This window comes from Fonsecaea monophora, assembly GCF_001642475.1.
Source record: "Fonsecaea monophora strain CBS 269.37 chromosome Unknown Scaff11, whole genome shotgun sequence".
NCBI classification, from domain to species: Eukaryota; Fungi; Ascomycota; class Eurotiomycetes; order Chaetothyriales; family Herpotrichiellaceae; genus Fonsecaea; species Fonsecaea monophora.
The window spans coordinates 86,155-99,011 of NW_019173942.1; the positions used below are offsets into that span (position 1 = coordinate 86,155).

The 12,857-nt window shown below is 53.0% G+C and overlaps 5 protein-coding genes across 5 annotated transcripts; 2 read left to right on the forward strand and 3 right to left on the reverse strand.

Moving 5' to 3' along the window:
• Window positions 1-208: 208 nt before the first annotated feature.
• Window positions 209-1,706, forward strand: AYO21_02465 (hypothetical protein; the record flags this gene model as incomplete). The annotated part of the gene is made up of 8 exons (XM_022652443.1): window positions 209-250; window positions 303-338; window positions 394-487; window positions 550-572; window positions 673-912; window positions 979-1,016; window positions 1,068-1,205; window positions 1,283-1,706. The coding sequence occupies 8 exons, from the start codon at window positions 209-211 to the stop codon at window positions 1,704-1,706; spliced, it is 1,035 nt and encodes a 344-aa protein (XP_022515131.1).
• An 859-nt stretch (window positions 1,707-2,565) lies between these two features.
• Window positions 2,566-3,375, reverse strand: AYO21_02466 (hypothetical protein; the record flags this gene model as incomplete). Its single annotated transcript, XM_022652444.1, has 2 exons — window positions 2,566-2,819; window positions 2,955-3,375. 2 exons carry the CDS (start codon window positions 3,373-3,375, stop codon window positions 2,566-2,568), a joined length of 675 nt encoding a protein of 224 aa, XP_022515132.1.
• Window positions 3,376-4,688: 1,313 nt separating this feature from the next.
• AYO21_02467 (hypothetical protein) lies at window positions 4,689-5,153 on the reverse strand (the record flags this gene model as incomplete). Its single annotated transcript, XM_022652445.1, has 1 exon — window positions 4,689-5,153. The coding sequence occupies one exon, from the start codon at window positions 5,151-5,153 to the stop codon at window positions 4,689-4,691; it is 465 nt and encodes a 154-aa protein (XP_022515133.1).
• An 809-nt stretch (window positions 5,154-5,962) lies between these two features.
• AYO21_02468 (hypothetical protein) lies at window positions 5,963-7,228 on the forward strand (the record flags this gene model as incomplete). The annotated part of the gene is made up of 1 exon (XM_022652446.1): window positions 5,963-7,228. The coding sequence occupies one exon, from the start codon at window positions 5,963-5,965 to the stop codon at window positions 7,226-7,228; it is 1,266 nt and encodes a 421-aa protein (XP_022515134.1).
• Window positions 7,229-7,484: 256 nt separating this feature from the next.
• AYO21_02469 (hypothetical protein) lies at window positions 7,485-12,647 on the reverse strand (the record flags this gene model as incomplete). The annotated part of the gene is made up of 11 exons (XM_022652447.1): window positions 7,485-7,667; window positions 7,761-8,065; window positions 8,131-8,534; window positions 8,589-8,699; window positions 8,755-9,536; window positions 9,638-10,350; window positions 10,408-10,868; window positions 10,924-11,232; window positions 11,299-11,578; window positions 11,631-11,726; window positions 11,789-12,647. 11 exons carry the CDS (start codon window positions 12,645-12,647, stop codon window positions 7,485-7,487), a joined length of 4,503 nt encoding a protein of 1,500 aa, XP_022515135.1.
• Window positions 12,648-12,857: the final 210 nt, after the last annotated feature.

Genomic DNA, 12,857 nt, shown 5'->3' on the forward strand with positions numbered 1-12,857 from the left:
CCGGATACTGCTCCCTAGGTGGTGACTAGCCTTCCCGCGGATACGACGCCGCTGGTCGCCGAACGGGCCGTTAGCTTCAATCGTAGGCGAATCCTTCGCAAAGACAGGTCACGATAACCCGCCTTACAACTGTTGTCGACGAAGCTTTCCAACGCTCTTCTTCTCAGCGAGATCTGGAGGACCCGCCAGATCGGCTCTATGTTCAATGATGCAGGAGCCCGACGATGAGCAGCATGTTGACGATGTTCTGGTAAGCACGTCCGCCCCATTATTCTTGTGGCATAATTGACGTCAGCCTCAAGCAGCCCGACACCGACGAGGACTCAGCTCTTGACCTGGTAAGCCGATTTCGCCGACACCAGGATACATACAATAACATGTGGCGCGGCATAGGGTGAAGATCAAATATCAACTGCCTCGCTGACGTCCACTATCCGACATTTCGAGATCGAAAATGGCCATACTTACCACGCGCTCAATGCGGGAAGTCAGTACTGCTCTTTCTGGCTATCATGTTGACAGGCAGAAACTAACTGCGCGGACTTATAGAATACATCTTGCCGAATGACGAGGTAGTCCTTCGTTTTGAGGATTGTCGGTGTGTACCTTTGCTGATCCGTTTCTTATCAGCAAGAAAAAGACCGACTGGGTACGTCTAACCATCAATTACAGAGAACAAGACCCAGACTGATCACAACGTTGGCGACAGATATCCAAAATCAACACTTCCTAGCTACCTTTGAGGGCCGTGCCCATTTTGCACCGGGGGCAGATACGGCACAGCGAGTCCTCGATGTTGGTACCGGGACTGGGATATGGGCAATTCAATTTGGTACTGAACTGCAATTGTCCAGGATTGCTCGACTGGTTGCTGACGATTTGATTCCAGCTGATGAACACCCCGCAGCGCAGGTACCAGGGCCCATCTAACGAACAAACCGACCAAGCCGAACTTTGCTGACTGTCATTGCTTTGGAGGTTATCGGCGTCGATTTGAGCCCGATACAGCCTACACTGTGCGTGAGAGTGATTGGGAAGTCTTCCGCCCCAGACTGATGACAAGGCAGTGTCCCCCCGAACTGTTCATTTGAGATCGACGACGTTGAACGAGAATGGACATGGTCGTTCCCCTTTGACTATATCTTCAGCAGAATGATGGTGGGCAGTTTTGCTGATTGGCCTAGTTTTATCGGCCGAGCTTACGAGTATGTTTTGTTAGTGACTCTCTTGCACGCTCGAACCATTGTCGCTGACAAAAATGTGCCTCTTTGTGCTCGTCTAGGAATTTGAACCCCGGCGGCTGGCTGGAACTCCAGGACTGCATTTTCCCACTGGCGACCGACGACGGGTCTTTCCACGAGGGCCAGCCCATTTATGAGTGGAGCTCCTTGCTGCTCGAAGCTAGTCAGAAGCTGGGACGGTCGTTGGGCGACGCCACTCGTCACCGCGAGCACATGACGGCTGCAGGCTTCATCAACGTCACGGTGAAGCACTTCAAGTGGCCTTCGAACCACTGGCCCAAAGACCCGAGGCACAAGGTCGTCGGGCTGTGGACGTTGGCCAATATCGGCGAAGGCCTGGAAGGTCTGAGCATGGCACTGTTGTCGCGGGGTCATGGGTGGACGCGGGAGCAGGTCCTGGCTTACCTCACTGGTGTGCGGAGAGATCTGCAAGACCGGAGGATCCATGCATACTGGCCCATGTGAGTGGCTCTTCTTTTTCCCGGCTATACACGCGAGAGAACTGACGATGACTTACCATATTTCCGGTGATAGAATCGTCGTTTGCGGTCAAAAGCCAAAACCTGCTTCGCCCGCCGCCTCCTCGCCGGGATAGGACAGGAGTACCTCGTCCATCGCCAGACCTCGACTTGAGCGCGAATGTAATGAACCCGGGCCAGTTTGTATTTGTGGGAGGCAGACATACAGACAGACATGCAGTAACGACGGGAAGAAAAAAGTGGTCAATGTGAACGTTTACTTCTACTTTGTGTACTTTGTGGTTTGTGTACGTTGTGTTGACTTTTGGTGGGCATGTTTGAGCGTCGATCTTGCGTTACGAAGTACATGTTACAAACATACCTATTCAACGTGGCTGGTCCAGCCAGATGATACTTGCTCGGATCCTGCCTGTTCCAGTTTCAGGTTTGGATGTGATGTGATGTGATGTAAATTCAGACTGATATGATATCAATCAGGGACCTGAGTACTAGGTACATCGATACCAGGTAATCCGTACAGAGAGTCTATGAATTCATGAGGGTGTGTATGTGTGTGTTACCTAACCACCTACATACCTAGCCAGCTAGGACCGAATAAAGGGGCGAAAGGAGCGTAAACGGGTATAGACATATGCGGGATATGTTTAGGTAGGAGACACTCCTGAATCTTTTGTTTTGTTCTATCTCTATCTCTATCTCTACGAGTACCTCCATCTCAATCTCATCCTCAAATCTCAACCCCTGAACTGAACCGACCTTCAGACCCATCTGTCACCCCATCGCCCTCCACCCGTCACACTTCACAGCATCTCTCATCCTCGAGATCGTCATCGTCATCTATACCGTCAACCAAACATCCTCACCCTCTCCTCGAGGGGGAGATAGGTCCTCTCGCGACTCCTCTCGAGGAGGCCGTCGACCGGCGCGCCAAAGACCAGTTGCGAATGCAGGGTCCACGTCGCGGGGAGGTCCCACTGGGCGAGGACCCGTTCGGTGAAGGCGGGCATGAAGTCGTAGTGCTGCAGGTTGCAGCCTAGACCTTCGAGTTCGAGCGCGGTCCACGCGATGAACTGGTGCATGCCGTTGGAGTGGGCGGACCCTGTGTTCCAACCAACCAGGGGGGGCGCAAGTTAGCACTCTTTGCACACATGGAGTGAGTTTCTCCCTCTCTCTCTCTCTTTCTCGAAAGAGACGTGGCAGATGGGAAGAGGGAGATGGAGCAGGGGAGACAAACACTGCGGAACGACATGCCCCAGCGCGGGATTCTTCCCCTTGAGCGCATCCAGGACCGCCTGGTCCTCGAACCACAGCACGGTGCCGTACGCGGCGCGGAACCCCCGAAGCCTGCCCGCCAGCCCGGCATACGCCTGCTCGGGCATCGCTTCCTTCAAGGCCGCGTCGCCAATGTCCCACAGCCTCTCGTGTTCCCGTCCGACCAGGACGACGGCCCGCGCCGACTGCACGTTGAACGCCGAGGGCGCGTGCGTGATTGTCGCCTGGACGATTTCGCGGATCCGCGAGTCTGGAATCGGTGAGGTTTTGGTGAGCGTGTAGCAGGAGCGGCGGGTCTGGATTGCGGAGAGGAGGGCGTTGGTCGAGCCTGTCGCTGTCGCCGTCACCGTGTCCGTGTCTGTGGCGGGGGTGGAGGACGACATTGTGGAACAGCGTAAGTGAATTTCTTCTGCTAGTGATTGTAATTGTAACTGTAATTGTTAATTGTTAGGTTGTTGGACTGTGGTTGTATCGTCTTTTGTCTAGATATGCAGCGCTTTTTCTTCAAGGCTTTATAGAAAAATCCAAAGTACTGGGGCCTTTTGTCAATATAGTGATGTAGTGACTTCTCACGACGCCTCGAAGAATCTCAAAGATAAAAAAAAAGTCGCACCCGAACGACACGTCTGTCGGCGCCGAACGAATAGCCCGTCAATTCAGTTTTCCGAGTCAAAAGTCCTACATCGTGGGTGTGTATGCGACGGCGTACATGGAGATAAAAAAAAAAGTATCGATCGATCGGCTCGGCGAAGCACGCAATCCCTCCCTTCCTAAGAGGTACCGCGATTACGCGTTCGTATTGAGCCCATGAAACAAAGTAGAGTACCGAGTACCTCGTACCTAGATCCTTACCTAGCTTGCCTAGCGAGCTAGAGATAGTCTTTTGGGCGGTTGCTTGGTATCTTTCTTTACTTGTAGGCAGGTAAAAGGTACCAAGTTGGTGGCGGTACACAAGCATACGAAGGTGACTGACAAGCTTCTTCCAAGGGTCGCGGTCGCGGTCGCGTGGTCACTGATGAGCATGGAGGCTGCACCATGCATGGAGGATCGGGCGGCGTTGGCACAGCCGAGCCGTTAGCTTAAGTTGTACTCTAGGTACCTACGATGCTCACCCGTGACCCGTTAACTCCATACGTCCTAGACACTTGGAGTTGATTTACTCGTAGAAAACGCGGTCGGAGATAGAAACGCGAGCCGACCAAAATTATTATTGTTGACGAACACGTGCCCTGTCTGGTACATATATGATGGTGATACTGGTGGTGTTCCAAAATCGAGTATACGAGGCGAGGAGCTCGCACAGTACCGAGTACATCCTACTCATCTGATCCGCCTCATACAATTGGTGGGAAAACACGTCCTCTGAAGCCAGTCACCCAGTTACCTATACCTGCTATTATACGGATGATGTATGAGCCTGCCTGCCAGCCTGCCAGCCTGACTGCATCAACATAATATAACCTCGACGACATGCCACATAGATAGCTCCCCCGCCTTGCGCGCTCTCTTACATAAAATGTCTGTCTGTGATGCTTTTCGAACCCCCCCCCCTCCCCGGGCTTCCCCAGCACTGTCTATCGCCTGTCGCCTGTCGTGCTGGATCCTGCTTTTGACCATCTCACGAAAATGCATTTGTATTGACACAACTCGAAGCTTGCCGCTTTGACGCCCATGTTTGTTACTACCAATCTCTTCTTCAAATACCGATTGACTTGCTCGAGTTGGTCAATCGGTACCAACCCAGCCCGAACGCGGCCCAACTCAAGCCCAGCAACACGGGCGCCCCCCGCTTCTGCGGCTCGCCGTGGCTCTCCTTGAACTCGTCGTCCACCCACTTCGTGCCCGGGTACAGGATGGCCGAGACCTGCGTGGCCCAGTAGAAGCTGCTCATGAGCGAGGCCGTGAGCAGGTTGTCCAGCAGGCCCGAGGGCGTCGAGGCATTGGTGCTCCGCCATGTGTAGTACCATGTGAGCAGGCCCAGGCCGAGCCCCGTCGACATGGTCTGGCCGTTGTGGAATTTGGCGTGCGGCGTCCACCGCGGGTTGAAGACGTGCGTTTCGTTCCAGTCGGCCAGGTAGCCTCCTGCGGCGGCGGCGAGGCCGAGGAGGGAGAGGATGATGCGGCTGGGGAGGACGGCAGAGGAGGTCGAGGTGGAGGACATGATGGGTTGAGGTGAGTGATGGGTAATGGGAAATGGGTGACTTGGGATTCAATGGACGGACGTCTCTAAAGAGTTGATGAGGGAATGGCCGAGTGGGAGAGGGTTGAAGATGAGTTGGGTTGAGTTGATGTGATTGTGGTGAAGGAGGATGCTTGTTACGGGGCGCAATGAATGAGATTCTCGGACATGCGCAGGTCAACAATTTGGCTCCAATGCAGTTTCGCCCAAGATGTCATTATCAGGGGTACCACCACTTTGCTCCACCACTGCCCTAACTACACTCCACTGGGGGGTTTTGAAACACGGCCGTACCAGCCGCTACAGTGTTTGTACTCGTCTGTACTCGGTACCCGTAGGCTAATGATGATGCAGGGTCCCCTACGAGGTTTACATACAACTTGACCTTGTCCCCCGGCGCTAAAGGCTCTCCGTCAAGACAAGACCCGATTGAAGCTTTTCCTTTAGGGCAACCCACTGCCCCTTCTCCTTTCCTTCTTTCCCCCCGGAGGACTCCAAAGGTAAAATGAAGCTTTATTAAAACTGTACCTCGTATAACGTTACCAGTAACTAACTAAAAGGTGGGTAGCGGGCCTGAGAGGCAGTAAGAACAAACCCCCCTCCCCCTTCGTCTTACCTTGAGCCTGGGCATGTAGTACGAGGCTGCTCACTCAATTGCACAAATATAGCGCAGTTACACAGTACGACGATAAAGGAGGAATAGGGATAGAGAACCCTCCCACCCTCTCACACTTCCTTGACGTCGTTGCCCTATTGTACGCTCAACAGTTCGACCTCGGAAAACATCAATCATGCCAACACGTCAATTGCAAGTCGGCATCGTCGGGGCCGGCATCGCAGGCTTGTCCGCTGCCATCGCCCTCTCCCACGCCGGCCACTCTGTCTCGCTGTACGAGAAATCCCGATTCCGCAACGAAACGGGCGCGGCCATCATCATCGGGCCCAACGGCACCAGGATCCTGTCGAAATGGGGCTTCGATTTCGTGAGGGCCGGCAGCCTGGATTACAGCCAGATGCGCCGCGTCAGGGCCGACACGGTCGAGGTCGACTCGGAGGAGTTCTTCACCGACATCAAGGAGCAGTACGGCGACAGGTGGCTGCTCTTCCACCGTGCCGATCTCCACGCGGGCTTGAAGGCGTTGGTGGAAGCGTGCCACCCCCAACCACCCGAGATCAACTTGGGCGTGCAGGTCGTCGATGTCGACGTCGAGACCGGTCTCCTCAAGCTGGCCACGGGCGAACAAGTCCAGAAGGACCTGGTGGTCATCGCCGACGGCGCCCACAGCGAACTCATCGCCAGTGTCATTGGCCGTCCTTACCCCGTGAGCAAGTCGCCCATGTCCATGTACCGCTTCCTGCAACCCTTTGACAAGGTCCTGGCGCATCCCGAAGCCGGCAAATTCTACCAGAACCAACCACCCGGGTTCACCACCTTCTACAAGACAGAGGTGGGCCGGCCGGGTCTGCTCCTCAACACCTACCCCTGCCGTGGTGGAGAGTTGCTGTACGTGGCGCTGGTGCACCCGACCAAACCCAAGGAGAAGGGCATTGAGGGCTGGGACTCGCCCGCCGACCTGGCCGACGTGCTGGCCGACGCCAAGGGGTTCCATCCTGCCGTACAGGCCGTGTGCGAGGGCGCCACCGACATCAAAGTCTACACACAAATGTGGCGCGACCCGATCGAGAGGTTCTCGCGCGGCAAGGCCGTCCTGATCGGCGACGCCGGCCATTTGATGCTTCCCACCCACGGCCAGGGCGCGTCCATGGCCCTCGAAGACGCCCGTGCCCTGCAGGTCCTCTTCCAAAATGTCGACGACGCGCCGAACGCCGTGCAATCCAAGCTCCAGCTCTTCGACAAGCTGCGGCTGCCCCGCGTCAGCGCCGTCCAGACCATGTCCAACAAGATGATGGGCCCGCTGGACAAGATGGTCGCAGAGGTCCAGAAGTACTATGCGGGTCCCATCCCCGGTCCCAAGGCAAAGACTTTTTCGAAGGAGTACAATGACTTTTTCTTCCTTTACGATGTCGAGAACGAAGCGAGCAAAATTGGTCAATGAAATGAAATGATGAAGCCTAAAAAGAATAGAAATATGGGGAGTATTAGATTAAGACGGCACCGTCATCTGGATGGTCCAGGGCTAGATTAATAGAAACTCCTTCCCTAGAACCCAGTTGAAAGGGGAAGTAGAAACCTTACAGAAAAGTCCGCATCACACACGAACCAAAAAATTCTTTTCGGAAATCCTGCCTTCTCTGATTTTTTTTTTCCGTCCACGCGTGATAAACGACCAACACGACATACGAGGTACAAGCCTAGAATGCCTGGTGATGTTCGGCCTCTTTTCCCTGCGGTGTGGGCTCTGCGTGTCTCGCAAACAGCCTCCTTAGGCCCTTGTTGACGATGAGATCGACGATCCGCGCAGGGCCCTTGGCGAGGCTGACGATGCTGAACCGTCTCACGCGGAAGAGGTAGTACAGACAGATACAGGCGAAGATCTGATGGTCGGACAAAGCCACGGGTTAGCACGGAGAGTGTCTTGTAGAAATATGTCGGGTTGTCGTTCTACAGCAGGGGGCAAGAGAACTCACGTTGAAGACTATGTAGGAAAACCCAATGCCAAAGTTCCGCCATCTGTCGCTGGGGTAGATCTTGCTGCCGGCTAAGAACTGGTCCGCCGACGTGAGCGGGCAGTATTGGCATTGACTCGTCGCGTCGGGATTGTACAATTGTCCAGGAGCCCCGCGGTCAAAGTACGCGGCCAGGTACTGCGCGCAGGTTTGACCGGACGGCGGGTCGAACTTGGCCAGCTCGTTCTGCGCGCAGTGGACAAGGCGACCTCGGAGACCGGTTCCTGCCCAACCGGAGATGAGGTAGGTCATGGGTGATACTCGATCTGGGAGTCATACTTTAGTCTCTGCAAGGGACGAACAGTCGGGAATAGGGGGCACAGAAACATACACATAAAGATCCAAAAGCCCGGCAACGCCGTCGGGCTCTGTAAGACACCGTTAAAAGTGAGCATCATACTGAACAGTAGCGTGGCAATATTCCCCGCCGTCTCCGCGTCGGGCATGGCGGCAATGATCATGTGGGCAAACGTGCTTGTAAAGACCATGAATTGGATCACGAAAAGCAGCATCAGCCCTCGCGTTTCGTTGTCCTGGTTCTTGCCAAAGACCGCAAAGTACCACGACACCCACATGACGATGGCCAGGACTATTTGGTACGGAATCTCGACGACAATGTTGGCGACCATGAAGGCAATCCACGAATATGCCTTGGATGGACGTTCTCGGACTTCATAAAGAGATCTTTGAATGACGAATCGAGGCATGATTTGTTGCACGAGCGACGAAAAGATTCTGCAAATGTTCAGTATCAGTAGAATCAGTGTCGAGGTCTAGGATTCAACTAACGTGACAAGCATGAAAATGGCGAAGATGGTGTTCTGTAGACCCGTCGAGGTAGTGTTTTGCTTGTAGAACGAGAAGCCAATGAACAGTGCAGACATGATCCCCAAAAGAAACCTGGAGGGCACGTCAGTCTCTGCGGATTGCTTCAGTGATACAGTCCCAAACTTACTTGCCGCTGATATAAGATGGCGTTCTCCAATATTGCTGAAACACGCGGTGAGTGACATGGTAGATCTGAGCGGTAAGCGGCATAGCAAATTCGGACGTCGATGATGCATCTCCTGTAGGTGCAGGATGCTGGGCCTGTTGGATTCGATCCAGCTCTGCCTGCACCTCTTGAGCTTCAGGCGTTGTCTTCCACACTTCGCTCCAGTCCCGATCAGACTTCTTCCCGCAGATATCGAGCATATATTCGGCAGGGTTCGCATCGTCATCACACTTGGGAGCACCGTTCCTCTCAAAGTAATCCAATAAAGTTGTGGAATTGTGGCCAATGTCGCCGAAATAGATTGTCTTGCCCCCCTTCATCAGGAAGAGCAGTCGGTCGAACTCTTGGAACAAGATAGCTGATGGTTGATGAATAGTACAAAGAATTGCTTGTCCAGAGTCGGCGAGCTTGCGCAGGAAGGCCACAATCGACCACGAACTCTGGGAATCCAGCCCTGAGGTGGGTTCATCGAGGAAAATGAGGAGTGCTGGTTTTGCTGCAAGTTCAACGCCGATCGTCAGGAGCTTCCGTTGTTCAACATTGAGACCTTCTCCTGGGTTCCCGACGATAGCCTCTGCAAAATCTTGCATGTTGAGCATTTTGATAACTTCTTCGACAAAGTCGTCCTTCTCTTTCTTTGTGACCGATTTCGGTTGTCGAAGATATGCCGAAAATCGAAGAGCTTCTCGGACAGTGGTGGTCTCAAGGTGGAGGTCTTGTTGCTGCACATAGCCTGTCTTGCGCTGAAAGGAAAGATCAAGGGGTTTGCCGTTTACAAGCTGCCATGAAAGAGATGGTCAAAAAAGCCGATCTAAAGACAGCCGACTTGACTTGGAAAACTTACCATATCACCTGTCAATACGCCAATCTTGATTCTTTGCGCCAGGGCATCCAACAAAGTGGTCTTACCGGCTCCTGAAGTCCCCATGAGAGCAGTCAAGGTGCCTGGTTTGACCCATCCCGAGACGCCGTCAAGTAGTCTTCGAGGCTCGCCCTTAATCTTGATGTCAAGAGTCACATTCCGCCAGGTGAAGATATCTTTCTGTGCAGGTAAAGCTTTGACTTCGTCTGCTTGCTGCTCGTGGACCGGGTTGACCGACCCGACTCCCTTTTCATCAGCTTGTATTCGCTCCTCGTCATGCTTACCGCCTAGCAAGTATGATGGGACATGCCCTCTTCTGAAGACCAAGAATTCCGCCGTCGAGGTTGTGTCGGAATTGATTTCGGTAGCGATAAAGTAGATTGCGAAGAAGAATATCATAAAGGCAAAGAGAAAGCCGAGATTGCGCCAGATGTGACTATATGAATAGCCATAGGACGACTTGACCCATGCATCTCCCGAAACCGTGGTTTGACCTGCTACGGCGCCAGCGACAGCGCATTGAAAATGGTCGTTAGTGCCGTACGGTGGAACTAAGCTGGTAGGGGCACATGGAAACTTCCGCCCGTGAACTTCATTGACAAGGAGTGCTTCGAAGGCATAGGCAATTGGGTTGATCCAGGAGCTCCATTTGAACCACGGATGCATAAAGGAACGTTGCATGGTAAAGCCAGTGTCTGACGTGTCATTAGCATGGGAAGGTTTCATCAAGACAAACGCGGAGAGGCACTTACAAATGACGATCCAGAGAACCATGACACCAGCAATGGCCAAAGCGGCTGAAATTGTTTTCGTTACCGCTGCCGTGGTTCGAAAGATGGCAGACATGGTCAACATGGCCATGAAGTTGAAGAGGAAGAAGATGAAGAAGTTTGAAGCCTCGTACCTCAACCCCGCCAGGAAATACAGTATGATGTTGAACACGGTAGTTGTGCAGAATTTAATGGGTAAATCGGCCACAATACCTGCAACAGCCTCCGTGAACGGGTGGTAGAAGGCATATGACTTGTGTTTGGCGACAATGGGCCTTTGGCTGTACAAGGTGTTGATCTCAACAATAGACTGCAGAGCACTGAGCAAGACAGCAAAGAAGAGAACAGAGCCTTTGGCGAAGAAGCTGCCTGTAGAGAGTGGAGTGCCAAAGAAGATAGACCCTATGATTAGTGCTTGTGCGATTTGACTGAAGATGACGGCACTGAAATTTGCCATTAGCTTCGTAGGGAAACCGGGAGGCCACAAACACGACTTACATAGTTGATGCCTTGTCGTTCCAGAGTCTCTGGTATGCTCGAGTCACGCAAAGGCGAACTTGCATTGGTATGCTGATCACATATGGCGATTTGGGGCGCACATGATCGGATTGCATCTGCTGATGCGACTCTCTGAATGTCTGGAGAGCTTCTTCTCCGTTGGCCTCAATTTCTGCGTGTTCGGCTTCCTCTTGAGATGCCTTGTACTGAGCGCTCTCGAGCCAGTACTTTTCAAATTCCGTAGCCGTACGGGGAACCTTATTTTCGAACCCTTCTCTGGGTCGTCTCTCGTTTGGGTTCGTAACGGACCTAGAGTGACATCCTTAGCCAATGCGACTGACGCACCAGCCTATAGAGGCTGGAAATAACACTTACGTCAAAAAGTCGCCTGTGGTCTGTCGAGGCGGACAATGCCAGCCCATTTCTTCGAAATATGCCCGAGCTTCGTCGCAAGGACCGAAGTAAATCTGTCTCCCTTCGTAGAGGACGATTGCCTTGTCGCACAGGTCATAGATGGCCTGCGAAGCCTGGTAAATAGCGATGAGGGAAGTGAGACCCACGTAGTCTGCAGCGATTCGAAGCGAGCGAACGAATTCGAGGGCAGTTTGCGAGTCAAGCCCACGGGTAGAATTATCCCACGCCGCAATAGGCGAACCTGTCAAGAGATGATGGGTATAGTTCCTTAGTCTGTTCCAAAGCAAACTCACCTGCCAGAGCCATCTCGGCGATGCTGACACGCTTTCGCTCTCCGCCGCTGACACCACGCACGAAATCGTCTCCAACTTTGGTGTTACGCGTGTGTGCTGAGTGTACAGATCAGTCGTAACTCTTCAATAGGGCCTTTTGTATCGTTCCGGAAACTTACACAAGCCGAAGATGTTCATCATGACAGATGCCATGTAATTGGCCCATTCTGCTCTGGGAAAGTCAAGAACTCTGTTGGATGGAGTGCGGCAGGCGGCTGCAAAGTTGAGCGTCTCGCCTACAGTCAAATGAGGGAAATGCTTTTCATTCTCTTGGTTGTATATTGCCTCGCCCTTGAACTCTTTGATGAAAAGTTCCCGAGATATTCCACTATAAGTGATTTTGGAATCGTCCGAGAGCTGTAGACCTTGGAGCTCGCCGCAAATGGTTTTGAGGAACGTAGAACAACCACTTCCAGGCCGACCCAGGACAATCAGCAGCTCTCCACTGTTAACATTCCCGTTGAAATTGCGTAATATCTGCTTCTCGGCAGGATGCTGGAAAAGCTCGCGAATGCGGAATGGTTGCATAAAGATGGAGCCCACGGTTTGCTGGAGGACCAGAGCGGATCCCTTTCCAAAAACACTGAGGTTCTTGAAAGTGAAGCCAGACCTCCGCAATTTGATGTTCTGTTGCTCCAGAAGTTGTAGAAACTTGCGGATCCAGAGGTAAAAGTTGAACGCGGGATTGTTCGGATCGAATTCGGGGGACTCAATGCCCATGCCTGCGACAGTGTCCTGTCTTTGTAGGCCATCGCTTGTAATGGTGCGAGTCCGAACCCCGGACAGAATGGTTGCGATCCTCACAAGCTCATCTTGGTTTGCTGGTTCTTCGTCGTCGAAGCGGTAGTCGTCCGTCTCCCTTGTTCTTCGCGTTCGAATTGGTTCGAATCTCGGGCCTTCAGAACTGCTCGTTGTCACCTCGCGCTCCAGGGAGTTGCGGGTTGGTGGAGGAGCGTGCTCTTCGTCTTCTGAGCCCATGGTGTCGATACCTGGAGTGTTTGGCTGTCGGAAGGAATACAATGTAACGAGTAGATGAAGCTCTTTAGAAGATCCAAAGGCTCCAAAGGCCTCGATTTTTTCACTATTTCGAAGTGAGATCTGTCACCCCAAGGGCGTCAATCATATAAGAAATGCTAGATAGGCAGTGACTGAGACATTTCATAAACGTAGTCGCTGCTGTGGCAGTAA